This window comes from Athalia rosae, chromosome 7, assembly GCF_917208135.1.
Source record: "Athalia rosae chromosome 7, iyAthRosa1.1, whole genome shotgun sequence".
Classification (NCBI taxonomy): domain Eukaryota; kingdom Metazoa; phylum Arthropoda; class Insecta; order Hymenoptera; family Athaliidae; genus Athalia; species Athalia rosae.
In genome coordinates this window covers 13,901,058-13,922,009 of record NC_064032.1, presented here as the reverse complement: position 1 = coordinate 13,922,009, position 20,952 = coordinate 13,901,058, and the positions used below count along the sequence as shown (strand labels likewise).

At 43.1% G+C, this 20,952-nt stretch overlaps 1 protein-coding gene across 3 annotated transcripts in view; it reads right to left on the bottom strand.

Moving 5' to 3' along the window:
• The window catches only part of LOC105689552 (retinal homeobox protein Rx-like), a 129,020-nt gene that overhangs the window by 19,597 nt on the left and 88,471 nt on the right, over positions 1-20,952 (bottom strand). The window contains exon 3 of one of the 3 annotated variants that reach the window (XM_048658822.1): positions 5,811-6,558. The exons of 1 other annotated variant lie outside the window; for it this stretch is intronic. In XM_048658822.1, the coding sequence (XP_048514779.1) occupies positions 5,811-6,012 (202 nt within the window). In that variant the 5' untranslated portion in view covers positions 6,013-6,558. Of the gene's footprint in view, positions 1-5,810; positions 6,625-20,952 lie in introns of all 3 variants that reach the window. One more of the 3 variants, XM_048658823.1, reaches the window with a different exon arrangement.

The following is a 20,952-nucleotide window of genomic DNA, read 5'->3' as shown; positions in this document are numbered from 1 at the left end:
ACCTCGTTGTACGGCAACGTTTACGGAAAAAAACTGATAGCGTAACAAATTTCGGTGTTAACGTTTCGGAAAAGAGTCCTATATTAGACCGTCCGGTTTTGCCGCCGCCGCCGCCGCCGCTTGTGATTATCATCTGCATTCTATAAATGGTTTCTACAGTCTAGCGTCGCTCGGAGGCGATGCAGGGCAGGGGGGAGGGGCGAGGGGGTTTTCTAGCTACTTAGTAGATTGACACGGGGAGATAACTTAATGGACGTGTCCCGTCTGAACGTAACGAATGAACGAACGAACGAACGGACTGACCGAGGAACGACGAAGAAGGAAGGAAGGCTTCTATACACCTCGGATACAACATCCACCTTCGTCCCACACCGAACGCGATCATCGCAACGATCGAGCATAATTCTCTCAAGGCGACCAGAAGAGAAAAAGAAAAAGAAAAAGAAGAAGAAAAAAATAAATAATAATAAATAAAAGCAGAAGAGAGAGAGAGAGAGCGAGAGAGAGAGAAAAAGAAGGGGGATACTTCCAGTTCTGGACTCGTCATCCGCATCGTGATCGTGATCGGGATCGGCGTTAGCACCGGTATTGGTGTTGGAGGGTAGGGTGGGGTAGGTAAGAGAAGTGGTCAGTTGGGATTGACTCTAATGGGCCAACACTGATCTATGATAAATTTACTAGCCGCTGCCGTTGCTCTGCACGCTTACGGTTACGGTGATCGGTCGTTTCTTACTTAAAAACCCTTCTCAACCACCACCGACGATTTCTCGACGACTCAATCTGCTTCGGGAGTCGACGGTATTACACGGAGGGACCGAACCGGCGGATGCCCTCGCCTCGAGAGTTGAAAATGAAAGGAACTTAATGTAAAAAGAAAAAAAATGATGAAAAATAAAAGAAAATTACCGACGCTACGCGGACGTTGCGAGAGACGCGAGGACCGCTTTTTATCTGCTTTTGTTGCACACACGCTCCATTCATGTCTGCTTCGGTGTATGCGGTACTTACGGGCGGAGGCAAAAACGATAATTCGATAAACAACTCTAATGGGTTATCAGATTTTAAGATCTCATAAGAAGATAATCCCGCTCGCATGTCGGATCGATCGTTCGGAGAGTCGCGATCGGAATTCCGACCGCTTTGCTCGCTCGGAGGCGTTCGAAAAAATAAAAACTGAAAATAAATTATCTCCCGGCGACGTGTACACGGCAAAATCGGACACGATCGCTGATGAAGATCGTCGCTCGCTATCTGAGGCAAGAGAAAAAAAAAAAAATGAAAAAAAGAAAAAATAATCAAGGAAAGGTCGAAAAAGCTCGACAGTTCTTGAACGAAGGTTCGACACGCTTCGATGTCGCGTTTTCGGAATGAAGCAAAATAAAACTTTTGAACAAAAAAAATATCCAAGGAATCGCTCTTCCAAATTTCTCGTCGTTTCTAAAATTCCGCTTATCGCGAAATTTTTCTCTCATCTTTTCGAATAACGGTGGTATAAACGGCGCACCGTCGACGACTTAATCCTTAAGGATAGAGGACCTCCTCTGCATAATAACGCCAACGAAATTGGTGAATGTTGAGCGTTAATTCGTTGAAGAGTGAGCGAAGAAGAAAAAGAAAAAAAAGGAGAAGGAGAAGAAGAAGGAGAAGAAAAGATCGAAGGGCTGGATGGATGGATGGATGGACGGACGGACGGACGGACGGTTGGATGGATGTTCTCTCGTAATGTGTGCGCACATAGAGGTACACATAGGCATTATATACAGTATAGAGACACAGAGAGACAGACACACACACGTAACGAGTTGTGGAGCGCTCCTAGCTCGCGCTGAGCAGTTAAACGGATTAAACTTGGCTGGCAGCTTATTAATTACAGCTTCGTCAACGACGATAAACAAAAAGCAAACTAGGTAGGTAGAGGTATCTACCACCGCCATGATCGTTCCACCGCTCACGATCGACTCTACCGTGCAACCGCCGCCGATATATATACCGCCACCTCCACCTCCACCTCCACCACCGTCGACCGACACCGACGCGATCAACGCTAATTACTAATTGACGCGAACTTCATGCGCTCTCAACCTCCGCTGCACGATCATCATTACCTGCTTTATCGCCGTGTGCTCGCACGCGCACACCCTTCCGTCCGTACACCGTAATTCGTGTGTGTGTACATATGTACATCGGAGCGAATCGGGGATGAAAATCTTCGCCGAGCGATTCGAACGCGGTAACATCCGGTCGAATTCGAGGCGCAGTGGGTCGTATTCTTCGATAGAAGAAAAATTGGAAAATTCCGAAGAAAAATAAAAAAAGAAAATCAAAGAGAAACGAGAAGGAAAAAAAAAAGTAAACTGTGACGTAAAAAATTACAGGCACCTCACGAAGAGGGATTATCTAAATAATCCGAGGAAAAGATGACCGATGTAAGAGGATTACTAAAATTTTGATTTTTCAATGCCGCTCCCACACAAAGGGGGGGAGATACGTGTGTGTACGCGGATATCGTGCGGGGTGATTAATTTGAAGGGTAATAATTTTTTTTGTTTTTTTTTTTCATCGAATCACCCCGTACACGTTACAACGTATACACAGGTAGGTATACGTATACAGCTGCCATTCGCTTCTTTACCTTTTCAGTTTTTACCCACACAAAACAAGAACAATCAATGAAAATCTCTTTCGAAACAACACAACACGTCCTGCGTAGAAACGTACGTACGTACGCGAACGAGAATGTGAAGGTTTCGTATTACGTACGCGGGCGGTGGTTACGCTTGCTGCGGGGGTGGCTCGTAGCGGTGTAATAAACAACCCATTCCCCGCACCGTATTTATAATATGTGTATACGTATATATATAATACGAGTGAATTATCCGTATTACACGGATCTACCTTCGTATAGAAAACACACACACGCACAAGTAGAGTTGAGTGCAACCGTGCGCACAATGGGAGCGTGATATCAGATAGTAGATACGCCAATAAAACCACCCCCTCACCCTCCGTCCCGCGTGCCCCCTCTTTTTTTTTTTTTAACGGACATCGCACGCGAGGAAATCATTAAATTATATTTTATCTAACGTATGATATTTATTTATATTTATTTATGTATTTATATTAATGTCGGTTATCGAAAACAATCGTACGTGTTACGGGTACGTGTGTACGGATCACTTCGATAAGGTAAATCACGAAATGGCTAACGAGCGCGTAAAAATTGATTGAAAATCGTTCGAACGAAATCGTTTTGGACAAAAAGTATGGAAAATATATGGGTGCACCGTGTAGCGCGGTGCGGTATCGGTACGCGGAAGGCACGGTGTCGTTAATGGACTACGATGATCGCGGTCGTCGATCTTGTATTTTAACAAGGTAAGTATATTACTGTTTACGCTACGTGTATTACGATCACTTTTAATACCTTATATATAGGTATATAGCGACGATTGCGTGACGTTTTACCGACTCGTAATACCTGTTACGTATACCTAACAAAAACCTCCTTTGCGTACGTACGTACGTACGTACACCTAGAGAGACAAACGCTCGCCTACGTTACCCGCGCGTAGAAATTTTTCAACCCTTGTTTATCGGACCTGCGAACGACCCTTAATTTCTCAAACAATTTTCCAGACTTCGTGTCGCTCATCTTGAGATTTTTAGTACCGCGGTTATGGAAGTTGGATAACTGAGTGGATCGACGAAATGAAATGTACGTAAAATTTCATCTTTTCTTCCCCCCAGTAATTGGAGGTTGAATTTTTTATTCGCGCGATGATTCGAAAATTTTTTTCTATCAATTTTAAAAACCCGCGAAGAAAATTTATCTCCCCATGCACCGAACGAGCGCTCGTCTCATTGATATGCGAATCGCGAGAACGAAAAATAGAAAATTCCAACCGCGCATCATCGCGAGTGCGGAGGGGTTTCCGAGGATGTTATTAAAGTGAAAAAAAAAAGTATTACCCCGTAGGGTCCATTAGCGATGGTGGATGGAAAACCGGCAACGAGAGCGGCAGCGGCTCTTAAGGTACGACAGCTGGCTCAAAGACCTCCTCTCGTCCATCCGCCACTTTCTTTTCTTCCCTTTTTTTTTGTTTTTTTTCGCCCATTCATTTTTGTTGCACCTTTATCGTACCCCTCCTTCGGTTTCTATATATTTTTTTTTTGTTTTCTTTCACTTCCATCTTATCGGTACCTCGTGATAATTCTCACTCGGCAACATCGTATTCTAATTTAATCTCCCCGGCTATCGTACGATTCACGTCGACGTTGTCGGATCCAATTAAACGTCGTTAACTTCAGCCGAATTTTTCCAGAATTTAACGAGCGAAGGGGGGTAATCGAAAAAAATCAGTCGTGGAGCTATGCGCCGATACAGTTTTACCATTTGCAATTCATAACGATATTAAAAACGTAGAGAAAGTTATCATCTATAGATTCATTACGTTCGAAGCGAGTGTGTGTGTGTGTGTGTGTGTGTGCACAACCGTAGGATATATATCGAACCGAACATATTGTGTATATATATGTACACGTAGGCATAAGTAGAAGCAACCTATCCTAACAACGTTGATGTCGCGTGTCGACTAATTGTTCGGCAGGTTGACGTAGAGATTCTGAGCGATAGCAACGATTTTTCAATTACACGCTATCCAATAAGGGATCGCGTAACTAGCCGGGTATACAGAGGTAGACCGACCGGTACCGCGGCCAACGAGCACCTAGGTAGGTATCCACGAAACGCGACGTTAACGATTCCCGAACCTCTGCAAACGGCTCGTATACTTTTCTGTGTAATATATAATATCGCCGCTGCCGTTGTTGCCGCCAAACCGTATTAGCAGCCGCGTACACATTTACAAAAACCGGTGACTAATTCCACCCCGATGTACGTGACTTCGAACAAGAAAAAATAAAATAAAATAAAATAAAAATAAAATAAGCAAACCGTACAGAACTTCGTCATGCGTATTATACTCTCGCCCGTTTACCGGCCCGCTCAATTTTTCACATCGTTCTTCGAACGTGACCCGAAAATGAAGAAGAGAGTTCGAAAAAATGATTGGCGTCGTTGTGCCGCCTATAAGCTATTGATTATAATTTAATAAAACTAATTGTATCCAATCGGGTTGAGCGGCTTTGAATTACCGTAGAAATAAAATCCCCCGATGCTCGCTAGTCGGATCTCGATTGATCCGAAAGTGGAAGGCGGGCGGGCGGGTGATTTTTGTCGTATTACGCGTATACGTCGCGTTGAAGTTAACAAGATCCCTAGGGGTTTTTATGCCCTTTCCCCCTACCACGACCGCATCGGCAATCTATTTTAGCTTACACACGTATATCGGTGTACCGCGCGCGGTACGTGGGGTGATTATTTTAAGTAAAATAAATAAGGGATTATGTACTGCAGAATTTCACCTCATTACCGCGGTGACACGCGCCCAGCACGTGCCCCGAAATTTTCCCTGAGATTTTTCAGATTTTCTAGTCGTTTCGTTTTGCGATATCGTCTTCCGCTTTATCCCAACAATTGTTCGTCTCGTTTCGCGCGAAAATATTACCGACAAATTATTCGGCGTAATCGGATCGTGCGAATCGTCCTCGTTCCGGCCGTCGGAAGAGATTTTTTTCTCCTTCGCGTCACATGGACCCGCCGTACGTGAAAAATTAACTACTGAAAGAAGGAAGAAAAATAATTCGGAAAGACAAAGAAATCAAACGCGATCGACGGATCGATTCGTCGTTAATTTTTTTTTTTCATCCTTCTTTCGAAAGTTCTATTTGATCGGGATCAAATTTGTTACCGTTATTCTCGTGATCCCTGTTCGAATCCTCGATTTCCTGATGATTTCTTTTTCTCACGGCAGCCGGTAGACCCAATATAGCGTCTATACTGTGCCTCGGTGTGCTACTGGCTGGTTTTTGTGGCAAAGTTATGTCCTGACTGCTGTTCTGCGTTTTTGTTTCGACCATTTGTTGCTGTTGTTGCGGTGACGGTGAATCCATCTTTGTAAGATAGTGGTATCTTCGAGCACGATTCGTTATCTCTGCTATTTTGGATTTTTATTCTTTTCCGTATTATACGTCAGTTCGAATTAACAATCGAATGATCACGAAGAAAAGAGAATAAAAAATGTGACATCTGCATCGCGCGAAATGCGAAGAATTGAAAACTGCATACGAACTTGAAGATCAATGAGAAACGAACGACTAAAAAAAAAAAAAAAGTTACCACGCATACATTATCTCACACATCGATTGGATTTACTCTGATATCAAAATTATATCTTCGTTTCTTCTTTTCTTTTGTACACAACAAACAGTAAACAAACCAACACGAAGCACTCAACCGTGAATTCTTAATTTCCAGTTACGCTTGTCCTTATCGATGAGCGGTAATTAATATTTTTGCTAATGATTTTGTATTTTCTGCACACGTTTTTATCGACACTAGTTTTTATATAGTTCTCGTGAAAAGTTTGATGGATTCTTTTCAGTTTTTTTGTTCCTTTCCAATTGCACGGAATGATGAAGCAGTTCGTCGATCAATCACTGAACAAAAATCGTCATCACACCAGGCGTTTTTTATTTTCATTAATATTCATTATCGAATGGGAACTAAAAATTCAGTTCAACATACGTGTAATCAGTCAATTTATTTCACCATTTGTCGCCGATCACATTATTCTAATATGTTTATGATTTTTATTTTTGTCCACTTCATTTTGACGTGTGAAAATAAATCAAAAAAATAGAAAACGAGAGCGAGAGAGGCGACAGAAAACAACGAAAATATATGAGGAAACACCTTGGAAAAATGAACTAGGAAAATTCCCTTTTTCTCTCCAATCGAATTTAAACCGACGTTCGTCGCACGTTTTTCAATCGTAGTCAAATTTGAGAAAAATAACGCTTTCGTAGTCTGCACAATGAACAACAAGAACGACGAATGAATCGGTGAATCTCAACGACGCCGGGCATCCGTTTTCGGAAATAAATGTTTTTTCCGTTTGCGACGATCACGCGACCAGCGCTTAGCTTAGCTGCGATTAGTACAGTGAAAGGAAAGGCTGCAGTCAGCGAGCAGAATATACGAGGACTGCTCCGGTAGGTTTACGAAACGAAAACCCTCCCCGCTACGGATCGTAGAGCGAGGTATACATAGGTATACACGCATACCTGCACGATTGTACACGTACACGTATATTCGAAGGGAGGAATAGCGTTTTCCCAAAGGTTAGTTTGTCGAAAAGGGGCGTCAACATTTCCGTGGGCGTGCCCCAACGAACTGGGCGTGGTTTTCGCCAACCAACGGTGACGGATCCCGTTGATACCGGGGCGAATCAAACTGCTCTATTTTGATGATGGCGTTACCAGTGGTTCTCAACGACAAAAATCAACTCCCATCTACCCGCCGACTCGCCAAACACCGAGTGGATACTATTCTCATACCCCAAACCGACCCTAATTCCGCCCTACCTTATTCTACGGTGCTGATGGTTTTGCTTCTGCTTCCACTGCCACCACCACCACCACTCACACACCTGTGTGTGTGTGTGTGTGTGTCGCGTCTACCGTCACACGACCAGAAGCATCTCCTCGGTTGTATAAATGTACCCGTACATGTGATCTCTCTATATAGGAGGGTCGAGTTTCTACGTTATACGTATACACAAATGTTATAAACCAGTGGATGGTGGGGTTAATTCAATAAAAGCTTGTTTAAGCCAAGTTTCCAGGATGTTTAGGCTTTTGTGAAAACTCCCTTCAACTACCCTGCCCCTCCCCCTCCGTCGCCATAAATTTAATCCCTCCTCCCGCCCCTCCCCTTTCTACACAGGACCCGCTCCCGTCTGTACGTGTGGAATGGTAACGTGTACGCGCTTACACACATGTATCACTCGTGCTCCCATTGCACGTGAATGTCTGCGTGGCTTTCACGTACAGAGAGTATGGGGTAAGTCAGATTGTTACCGGGGGTTGATTCTTGTGGCGGATTTTAGCATCCCCTGTAATTACCCGTAACAAGGTTTATTGCGCGTCGTGTAGTTGTGTATATAAGCTTTATCTATATACCTATCCTCCTCCCTCTCTCTCTCTCTCTCCATCGCTTTGTACGTTTCGCTCTCGTTTTCCACCCTTAATATTTCGGTGTATAAGAAAATAACGTGTACACAAAATTGGTGGATGCACGAGGCACCTACCTTTAATCTGAAATATTTATCCACCTATCGTCAAAACCGCGCAATAAATGTTATGAGCTGGGTACACGTACGACGTACATGCATAACGAATTTGGGGAAAAACTAGATCAAAGTAAAAATATTCAATTACGTGGTAATTATTTTATGGCATGTCGTTCAATTTCGGTACCTTTTGAAATGCTCATGCACTGTGGGATTTGAGGGATGCTACTTGGGAATTCGCGTCCTCAGGACTGAGAGGACCGTTCGGATGATTATCCTCGTGATTTTTGAGCGATCCGTAAATACAGTTGCTCAGAGATCCGGTTAAATGCACGGGTCAAATTTTTTTTGTCAATTTTTTTTCGCAGCGCACGCCCCGCGCACGAGTTTCAGCAGACAGTAGGTTAGATAAAAATCGAAAGAACGAAAGAAAAAAAAAGAAAGATATCTTCGTTCACCCTTCTTTTTCATCCCCGACGTTCCTACATCATTAATATGATACACATCCACGTTCAAAATTCTCCTTAGCCGTTAAATTCAACAAATGGCCATCGATTTTGAATAAAAGATATCTCACCCTCGTTCATAGACGAGTGGGGATAACAACGAGGATTGAAATTTCGCGTTACAAACACCAACAATCGCATTGAAAAATTGTACGAGGATATGAATGGAAAAATCGCCACGTACTTGAGCAAAAAAAAAATCACAGAATATTCGACACGTGGTGGTGGGTGGCAGCTGCGCTACGAATTCCCCGTTGCCCGGAGGATCGTACGAAACTAGAGAGAAAGAAAAAAAAAAGATCGGCAGTGAAAGATTAAGTCCAATTTTCCTCGGTGCGTGCTTCGGTCCAAGCTATACATAAATGTAGGAACGACCTGCCGCTGCGGATACTGCTGCGGACTCGAAATCCGCTCCAATTTTCATTCTCAAATATTCCTTTCGTTCTTTCTTTCTTCGGTTCATATTATTTCGTATATTTGTAACACGCCGCGCACTTCAAAAAGGATTACCTGTAATGTACAATGTGTATAAACGGAGCGTTTGTCGTACATACAGAAGGTGTAAATAAGGCTATTTGGTCTATTTGAAAAAAGGGAATGCGTACACAGGGAGAGATAGACGGACGCATTCGTTGAATATAATCTGAAACCGAGTGAATGTAACGAATGAAATTGTATGCGGTTTTTTTTGAAAAAAGAAAGAAAGAAAGAAAAAAAAAAACCCCCCCGTAGTTTTCGGGCTTTCGCATTGGCGCGGCGGCGACGAACCAGGAGGCTTACGGACACCACGCTCAACCGTATAATGGAAAATTGTACACATAGCGCGAACACGTACACCTATTCGAACACTTAAATACCTATATAATATGATAATATAATATACGTATTATATTGTATTCTTCGAAACTGAGTCGGCAGGGGCACCAGATTTTCTCTCGAAATACCAGTTTATATTGTCCTCTCAAGGATTTTCATTCATATAAAGCTGTTTAGATACTCGACTATACAAGTTTTTGACACGTTTTGGGTAAACTGTAACAGCGGGTGGTGACCCGAAAATGAGAGAAAAAAAAAAAAAAAAAAAAAGTAAAAAGGAGAGAGAAAAAAAGCTCAACGTGTTCTAGGTGTTGTGTACTCCGGCAAAGAAATGGTATACCAAGCCACACGGTGTACTGAGCTGATTGCGAGTCGACACGATTTCGAAAATCTCAACTGGTAGACATTTTATCCCGAAAAGAAATTGTGGACCAAGATGTTTTTTTATTATTTTTTTGTTTTCCAAGTTTTCTACGATCCGTAAATTTTCATCCTTTCGAAAATATGACTCGATCATTCGTTGAATCGAGAATGAAAATTGCGGTAAATGTGGGAGTCGACGGATTGTGAGAACCCCTGGGGTGGACGATGTTCCTCGTTCATCCAGCCAGATATGCATATTATACGGGTATGTATAGTGTAAATAAATAAATAGATGTACACACATATGCAGAGATCGCTTATATACGGAGAGCGAATTACCTTCGAGTAACTTGCGACTGTGTTGCTGCGATTACAGAGGGAAAGACGGAACGGCGAGTGTCACTAGAACGGGGATATAACGGGAAGGAGACGGTGGCAGAGGTGCATTTGCTGAGCCGGTTGCTCCCCGTCGATCGCGGGATTCCGGTATCCGGATTCCGAACTCCTTTGGCTCCCGACTACCGGCGCACGACGTATCGTCAGACCTATGCGCGCCGCTCGTATTTGCTCCGCGTACTTATGCACACGGATATTATGCGAATTACGTGTATGTATATCGCACGAATCCCGCGTATACCCGCGCACACACATATTATCAAGAGACCGCGAGAGTCTCGCACCGCGAGTGCATCGGAATACTACTTATATCTGTACCGCGCGCAGCCGGCAACCGAAATGCAGCCAACCGGCGGTTTGCAGCGCGTGTCCCGCGGGCTTAATTAACTGTTTATACACCGACGCGAACTTCGCACAACCTCCCTACGATACACACCACCCTGTATTAATACGTGTTGTATATATGTATACGTTTGCGAGGGACATCATGCACTCGCTACCTACACACGTGAGGATCCACGGCGTCCCGCCTCCCGCCTCCCGCTTCTTCCTCTTTCTCTCCCTCTCTCTCCATCTTCCCTCTTTTCTTCTCTCGGCGGCAGCACGCGTTAATCCCCATCCCGATCCCTTTCCTTCCTCTTCCTTATCCTCACCCACCCCTGCTATGCCGCGTCAGAATGTTCAGGTATATACCTACGTGTTTGTGTATCATCTGTAGCTTCCTTCGATTAACTGTGTTATGACACGAGGTGCATTCGTGTACTTGCATACATGCATACGTTCGTCTGCATAGACAAAGGATCTGATGAGGTCCTTCGATTTTTGATTCGAGTTTCACGAAACTTTTCAATTTCCAATTTTAGGGATGCTCCGGTCGTCCCGACTCTTCTCCGCGTCGAACCCCTGACAAAAGTCTAAAGAGAAGAAAGGAAGAGAGGAAAGAATATTGAAATGAGAGGGAGGACGATAATTGATTTGTTATTTATCAAATGCGCGTGCGATTCGGGGTGCCGGCTCTCGTAATAGGAATTAAAGAGGACATCGGTTTAATTTAGTCCCTCGGGTACACGCATACCCACGTAAAGGTCTCCACGCGCGCGACGGTGATTCGAATCCTCTCGCTCTTCCCTAATTTCTCCACTTTATATACGCAGACACGCACACACACACGCATCGAGAGTATATAAGGGAATACGTGTGTATATATATTTCGACGCGTGCACGTATGGGGGTATGTACATGTGACGCCCCGAGGGTTCGGTGCGCCCTCGGATTGTGCGGGGTGTGTAACGTGTTTTCTGCTAGAGCGCAACAAAATTCTCTACCTCTCCGTCTAATTCCTCCATTATACGCGTTATAAGGTGCAGGTCGTCCGCCAGTCGTATGGGTGAACGTGCACGTGACGTCTATATGTATATACTCGTACGCACGCGTACACAGTGCGTTTACGTGCGTAATGTACTTGCACATAGAGCAAAGTTTGCCCCGCGTTATATAATACGGCCCTTCGTCACGGGGTGGTTTGCCACCGCGAATGGCGTTTAGCGATATTTTCTACCCGCGCTCCCCTTCCCTCTTCTCTCCCTTTTCCACATCCCCGCCATTCGAACGTTAACTATCATTCGCCTGGTTATAGGTACGTATATTTTGCCGTTGTATACATGCAGCGCGAAGGGGATCGGGAAGGGGAAGGGGAACGGCAGCATCCTCCATCCTCCCTGCGGGCAATTTACTAACCCGTGTTTAGGCACCGGTCCCCTCGTCGCTATTAAGGGATGGATGCAACGCTAAATAACCCAACTGTATACAAGGAGGTGTTCGCGGTCTGCGATCTGTCGCACAGACGCGATAGTCGAACAATCTTTGGAACGGGATATCGCCCAGTTTGAGCAAAAACTATCCGATCCGACAAATTCGTTCGAGAGGCACAAGTTTTTTTTTTTCTTTCTTTTCTTTCATTTTTTCGGAAAAATTCACCCCACACGCAAATGACGAGAGTTCGAAAAACCCAGGGGGAATGAGAAAAAATCTAGCGGCGCGGATCGGATTGGGAGACCTTCGGAAGCTGCAGTGGAGAGTGGCTACGTGTACTTGACGTATTTTTGATTTCGACGAGATGTGCAGATGTATAGTATGTAACAACACATATTTTCAGTTGGGTTACCCGCTGCGCGCATATGCCGCATGTTTGAAAATCACATAAGATTCGAAGGGGGTAGATTATTATACTAGTTGCGTACAGTACATTCGACTGTATATATACGTACGTAACTAAATGTAGTTAAAACTGTATTTATCTCCGCGTGAGGTCGACAAAAAAACGCACCCTTTGGTTACGTACCGCGCGTATAATCGCCATGTGTTCGGAGAAAACTTCGAGTTTTGTCACATTTGTCGCGTACAAATATACGCACTTTTTCTCCGTTCGAGGGAGAAATAGAAATCTGTGAAAATTTCTCATCCGCGTCTCGTTAAATACAACGTACGATACGACGTCGAATTTGGCGAGAGGAAAAAAAATAAAAAAAGGGTATAGAAATCCCGCGGGACGTTTCGGAGCGCAAAAGCAGTGAGGCAATCAGATGAGCTATTGTCAACACCCAGGACCTGATCAAATTTAAACTGAATATAGGTGGAAAAAGGAAGAAGAGGAGAATGAATGAAAAAAAAAAAAGGAAAAAGCGCGCAAGAAAACACGCGGGAACCTTTCGCGAAATTCCTGCAGGATCTTCCTCATTCGTTCTTTTCGATTCTCCCTTCGCTCCCCCGACACACACTGTATACGCGGTATATACGTTTAGCGATATATATATATATTCGAAGTATATACGCGTGTACATAAGCATAGAATAAAAAGAGAGGGAATCGAGGACGGAGTTTGCAGTGAGAGCGAGAGGGTCGAAGAGGTCGGCCAATCTCCTCCTCCTCCCTTAGCGGGAGTAGAATGTAGGTATGTAATAAAATATATATATATACACACACATATATATATATATATATATTTATGTACGTAGCCGCATATAAGGTGGGTACGTACACACAGGGATAGAAATGGGATTTAGGGAATGTCGTTCGTTCGAAGCAACGCGACAGCCATGTTTGCGGGTTTATAAATTGGGTTCAGCACAGGGGATTTTTCTATTAGGATAAAATTGGTTCTTTCAACCGCCACCAGAGCCGGGAGAGAGAGGGAGAGAGAGAGAGAGAGAGAGCGAGGATAAGAGAGCGGGATAAAATGGGAGCAAAAAGACGTAGGGAAAGAGAGAACCCACCCGCGGTTTTCTCTCCCATTCCGATTACCTTTCTCCCTGCCGTTCCTCCGGCATCGCCGAACTCCCCGTTTCCTTTACCCCCCCGCCGCGGGTTCCTCTCTTCCCGCCATTCGACATACCGAACGACGAGTACCTACCGAGGTACGCCTCCCCCCCCCCCTCCGCCTACATTCGGTCGGGGTAGTTGTTACGCCTGCAGAGTCCGCAACCCGGGGCTCGCCCAGGGGATTTAACGGGACTCCGGCAGAGCTCGTTGAACGCCGACACGCCGGCGCCCGACACCCGACGCTCGACGTTCCCGTCGATGGCTCAAAAGTCGATATTTCCGTCACTGGTATTATCGGAGTTTCCTGTACCCCACCCCCCGGCCATCCGTTCTCCGCACCCTTATCGTTTCCTCCACATGCACGACACACCGTTTCGCGAAACTCTCTGTATGCATTTCACGCACACAAAACGTCGCGCCGCGTGTGGGCATAAATGTTATTCTCTAGTATAATTATCTAACCGTTGCGAGGTAATCTTTTCTTTCATTAAAGTTGATCAGGAGAAAAGCATTTTTCGGATTCACACAGTTCGGCAATTCATCGGATCGAACGAAGATGAAATCGCAGAGAATTTTTTATGCTGCTAACGTTTATTTCTTTCAATTTTTCCTCTGGTTCCCAAAAAATTCTATTTCCATTCGAAAACGTATATTTTTTTATTTCGTCAATCTTTGTGGGATATGCCTGTTATGCCGAAAAAAAAAATTTTTTGAAGAATCGACGGTAACCGCCTTCTTCTAGTTTCTTGGCCCTCGAATATTGCCATGCAAATCTACACAGTTGGTCATTCAACTCGAATTAACTTCGGAATTGTACAGAATCAACCACCCGAAACTCTACGGTCCCACATAGTATAGAATTACGTACCCCATAGACACCATTAAACTGCTCTTAATAGAAATCGTACTACAATAATTCCCCCTACGAGACAAAAACAAATCGAATATGACGGGGGTGCGAGAAGAACTCCCGTCTCCTCCCTCCCCCCCCCCCCCCCCCCCGCGGGGTGAAGAGGAAAGAGGCAAAAAAAAAAGAAACGAAGAAATTTAGTCGATCTCACGATGGACCAGTTGGTTGTCAAATTTCGCGATGATTGTAGGAAGAAAAAAAGATAGAAAAAGAAAAATGAGAATAAAGTGCGTTACGAAGGGTGGAGATTTTTCCATCGTTTCGCTCCCCCCCCCCATCCCCCATCCCCCTCCTCCCCCGCCCCTCGTATTTTTTCGTTCTCTTCGCATACACGGGGTGAACGAACATAACTATATGTATATGGGGTGTTAAACTTAATTATGGCATCATCAATATAGTATAGAAAATATAAAGAGAAACTGCTGCAGGAGAAACGATTTACGAAGGATACGTATGCGTACATCCATACGGAATACGTACGTACGTACGTACGTACATCGCTTCGTTTATGGGGGAGCCGAAGTTAACGAAATTACATCAATCCCATTTCGTTTCACCGTCGTTTTGACATGGCAATTTTATTATCGAATCCCCGTTAGCAACGCTCTTCTTGTTTTCGCGCTCATACTCTTATTCAAAATCTCGTTTATACCGTTACACGCCCGGTACCACTTGTACATTTACGCGTACACACGGGGGGTGGGGTGGGGTGGGGTGTTTATTTTTCGATCGTTCATTCTTTACGATTTTACGTGGGGGAAACGTCGTACACGGAGAGCGAATTACATCCGACAACTGTCGCGTAAACGTTCGAAATTCTACCACCGAATCTGCGCTAAAATTTTGAAAACCAAAATAAAACCAAACCACACGAAATATCGCTGTCTAAGGTTGTGAGATTGTTTTTTGGCCCACGGTGAGCGCAGAACGAATCTTCTTCTTCTTCTTCTTCGTTTCAACCCCCGAACGCCATAGGGGGAAAAAAGTAGCCAAGAAATGCCCATCAGCTATCAAACGAGAACAAGCGAAGGACAGAGAAGTTGGGTGATGTTGGACGGTATCGCGCGTGCGTTCGAAGATCTCGCGGAGCGTTTGCGTCGGGGTGGATGTGGGTCGTGGGTCTCGGTGTGTACGGGGGTTGTTTTTAGCGGTGGAAAGAGGGGAGTGTGGAGGCTGGGGAGGGCGGGGGGGGGGGGGGAGGTGGATGGGGTAAGGTGGGTTTGGCGAACAAGAGCCGTTTAACTTTTTCTTGTATCGAAAATAAGTCGTTAGTGGGTCTTTCATCTTTTAAACGAGTTTTCACGGCATGGTAAACTTTCATTCGTTGTCAAGAGGGGGGAGGCCGAACCCGACGATAAAGAAAGAGAAAGGAAGGCAGATGGAAGGAGACAAAAAGAGAAAGGAAAAGGGGAGCTGCCTTGGTTTAAGGGATTTTTCGATTTTACTCCCTCGTATACAGCTGCAGCTAATTTCGTACCCGCGAGGTATCGGACGATGGAAGAAAAAAACTTGAAAAATTCGAAATAAAAGATACGGTGACGCGAAGGAAATACAAATAACTAATCGACCGAATGAACGAAAGAATTTGAAGCACTGGAAGAGAAGCAATAAATGAAAGAGAAAAGAACGAAACACCATAACTCCTTGTACGATTTATCGAATAGAAAATTGATTTTTTCTCATTAACGCAGATCATTAGACTCGTTATAATTAGATTATGTTGAATAGGTGTACTAGTTGCGTTACTAGATTTATCTCTTCTCACTTCATTCTAGTTTTTTTTTCGTTCATCTTTTTCTTCTTTTACATCCCTTAATTATGTCTCACGTTATACCCGTAATAATTCCGTTCTTCCTCTCATCCCTTAAAATATATTCCTACGCGAGATTTGGGAATTTAGGATTTGGGACAACAATGTACCGCAGACGCACGTGTATGCAGCTAACCATTTAACGAATACAATGAGGTGTGGCAAAAAAGATCTGTTCTCTTTTTTGTCTCCAGCTCTGCCCATTAAAAACTAATTTTTTTTTTTTTTTTAAGTTTTCACCGACACAATACTTGAAAAAATTCTTGAGTGATATTACAGATCTAATGGAGCACATATCTATTATGCATGAATACATATAATCTGCGTATGTGGAATATAATGATGTGAATCTATGACATTATATGCATTTTTGGCTTGGCATTTTTTGAGGCAAAATGTGAAGTGGTTGCAGAATTATTTTCAGGCCGTTCTTTCGATGTAATTTTGCGTAAGAGACAGGAATACGTCGATTTAATTGGACTGGGAATTATTCCCATCGAGATGTCCTCGATTTTTCGCATTTTCGATCGATAAATTGGCGATAACTCGAAGAATTTTGTAGATAGATCAATTTGGCTTTCGGATTCGGATTCCTGAGGTCGAAATACATAAGAATATCATATAAAACCCAATAAAAAATGTTGATTTTTTCCCAAAAATTGAAAATTGTCTAAGGGGTACTCCTTTGGATTTTGTCAATTTTTGGCCAAACTTTTTTATTTTAAAAAATTGATCGTATAGCACTTTTCTGACGTCTTTTGACCTCAGGAATCCAAATCTGAAAGAAAAATTGATCTATCTCTAAAATTGACCGAGTTATCGCCAATTTTCAGCTTTTTGGGGTCAAAAAAAAAAAATTCATTTTATAGTCTATCTTAATGTAATTCGAGCTCAGCAAACTGAATCTGGAAGAAAAAATGATCTATCTTCAAAAATGACCGAGTTATCCTCATTTTTTCACATTTTTTGGCATAAATTTGAGGATATCTCGAAGGGAAAAAATCGTAGCTCAATTTGGACAACGGATTCGTGTTCCTGGGGTCAAAATACGTAAGAAAAGTGCCATACGATCAATTTTAAAAAATAAAAATTTTTGGTCAAAATTTGAAAAAATCGTAAGGGGTACCCCTTGGAAAAATCTCAAATTTTGACCAAAAATTTTTATTTTTTAAAATTGATCGTATGGCACTTTTCTTATGTATTTTGCCCTCAGGAACACGAATCCGTCGTCCAAATTGAGCTACGATTTTTTCCCTTCGAGATATCCTCAAATTTATGCCAAAAAATGCGATAATTCGGCGATAATTCGGTCATTTTTAAAGATAGGTCAATTTTTCTTCCAAATTCAGATTTCTGAGCTCGAATTACATTAAGATAGACTATAAAATAAATTTTTCATTTTTGACCCCAAAAAGATGAAAATTGGCGATAACTCGGTCAATTTTAAAGATAGATCGATTTTTCTTTCAGATTCGGATTCCTGAGGTCAAAATACGTAAGAAAAGCATATTAAACCCAATTAAAACAGTGATTTATTTTTTGCTCAAAAATCGAATTTTTTTTTGCTTCTTCAAGAGTAATCTCACATATAATCAGCTTAGGAATCAAAATCTGAAAGCCAAAATCACATAGTAGGCCTACTTTGATGCGTCGCAATTCATGCACGGGTTGAAATATTCGAACTTTTCAATTCACCAGCAAACCCGAGCTTTGCTGGAGTCAGGTAGCCACGGGCGCGCGGTTTGTTGTGGGGTGTGACCTCTGCTCAGCCCCGAAGGTGACGTCTCACAACAAAGCGCTACGCTGCTGGCTACCTGACTCCAGTAAAACTCGGGTTCGATGGTGAATTGAGAAATACGAATATATCTTAAAATTTTTGCTCCAAAATCGACAAGAGTCCAAGGGCCAAGAGTGAGGTTTTTTTAAAATTGATCGCAGGCCACTTTCCTTTCGTATTTTGACCCCAGGAACACGAATCCGTTGGTTTAAGTTGGATCAGCTACGAATTTTTTTCCACTGAGATATTCTCGATTTTTTACTTTTCTGATCAATTAGAAAAAATATTTCATAAATATCACACGTGCACGCAATAAATCAATCACTTCGAGCTTCAAGAATACGCACGCGACTATCGCGCGTCAATAAGATATCATGAGACTAATCATACGAGATAAAGAGAAACGAAATGAAGAAAATAAAACAAAATCCAATAATACGTAAATGTTATACAGTATGTAGGTATAATAAGGTACGAGATAGTGACAAAATCAGCTGCAAGTGCGCGTAAAAAACAATTTGCATCTATCAATTATGTTTTATTCATAATAATCATTTTCATTTCTTTTTATTCAAGTTTATAATTTGATTTTCAAATTTTCTCACGTCATCTAGTCAATGTTTCTCCTCCAATCGTTCAACGTATAGATAATAAATTAATGATATCAGACTTTTATATTCACCAAGTACCTACGTATCCTCCATACGCACACCATTCGTCTACACACAGATAATTACCGATGACGATGACGATAGTTACCCAATAATGACGATCAATCTATTCCATGATGTATCTATCTACACATATATATATATATATATATCTATACTTACATTCACGTGTACGCGTCTAGTGTCCGGAATATCTAGGTATACATCGAAAGCGTCGGAGCTGAAGACCGTCGTGTCGTAATCTCCTCAACGAACTTAACCCCCAGTTATCAGTAATTATCGAGCCTCTGAGGTAACTCGTTTATCTCCCCCCTCCCCCTCCCCTCCCCCTCCCGTCCGATCCACGTCGTTTTTCCTCCTCTTCTTTTTTTCATCCAGAAGTAGTTGGAAAAGGACTGGCAACGGTTCGCTAAGTAAATTCCCACCTCCCTCGCCCCTTCGTGACCGTCTCTCATTTCTAGCGACTCCGAGGCAAAAGGTCAACGCTGATCGTGCAACGGCGTTTAATTATTATAAGCAATTTACCAACGGGATTAACTAAATTGAACGAAGAAATTCGAAATTAACGCGCGTAAGCAAAATGCGAATTCTTATCGCGCACCGGCCGATTGCGAATTATTCGTGCTTTCGATCTCTCCTTTCAATTTTTTTTCTTTTTTTTTTTCCCTTTGCTTCCATCGGGATCGCGAATCGAAGTTACACGGTCGATCCGAACGCGCCACTTCCTTCTTTTCGCCCGAATTTTCTCGGCGAAAAAATGTAGAAAATTTTCAGGGGGGGTGAAAAAAAAAGATAATATCGACTAGGGTTTACCGAGGGCGGCGACAAGAGTCGATCTTCTAGCTGGCGAGAAATTGCGCACTGAGACTTGAGCGGAGCGACGAATGGCGAGCTGAAGACCTAACAACGTTACGACGAAGTAGATAATATTCGTGCTCCCGTTATAATCCGCGCCATAACAGCGCGTATAATGTCGTAGACGGTAATCCGTTTGTATCAAAGCAACGAGGGAATATATCCAGCGACTGGAAAGCGCCGACGACGATATTCGCGTTCTCGCCGCGATTAATTTTCAGGTATTTCCGATTCCCACCGCCCGGGACTCCGCGCTCCGCTCGTTTTATACCGAAAAAGTTCTTTTCGGTTCCCGGACAATGGCGCTCCGAGAAGAAGAAGAAGAAGAAAATAGAGGATAGAGAAAAAAAGTATTTTGACACCTCGGATACAACGTACCCGCAATTCTATAGGCCATGATTCGCCCTCGAGCCCCAGCTACTCCGAAGGTCCAGATTATTCCAGAAGAGCTGGAATTGGTCCTGTGCAAGGGAGGGCTACCGTGCACCGTACACAACGGCAATTAGGACGAGCTACTGTAACAAATTCCCATGAAGAATACTCCTTCCATTCGAAAGCTTTTTTTCTATCTTTTTTTGTTGTTGTGTTCCTGCTTCTTCTTCACATAGTGATTTGATTTTTGAGAAATATTTTTTCACGAGGGTTCGATTTTTCGATTCGATCCCCTAATTATTTTTCGGCTAGGTACGCGTTCTTTCGACCCTCGTTACGTAGCAGTCGAAACGTGGAAAGTGATGTAAAAATTAAACTAACGGGGCAGGGGGGATGGGGGGAAAAAGACTGCAGATCAGTTTATCGCGTCAATTTCCTTAATTACAAAAGCTTGCAGCGATTATCGAATCTCGTAATTATTTCTCTGTACAGATAGAGATGGATAGATCGTAATGAAATTTAATAATAACAAGTTAATAATTAATGAATCCCCGGTCTCCCGGCCGGGGGTTTGTAATTTCCATTAGAAATTCTCGCCAAAGTCGAGGGAATTCACGGAGATATTAGAATTAGCTATTGAACGAAGATTTCCAAGATTCGCTCATATTTCCAAGAGAGACAATCTCCCGTTACAGGAGATTATTCGCGATGAGGAGGCCTCCGCCATCCAGTCGCGGTTTAAAATTTTCCAATTTCGTCGAACGATGCTCCGCCTAACTATACGGTCTACGTTTCTATTCCTAGAGTCGACTTTTTTCACCGGTATATAACCGATCTCCATCTTCAGCCGATGCATACGCTTATATATATATATGTACGTAGAATTACGGATACGTGTGTGGGTCGTACGTACGGTAAATGCTTGGCTAAAGGCTAATATCAGAAATCCCAATTTCTGTCTTTCTA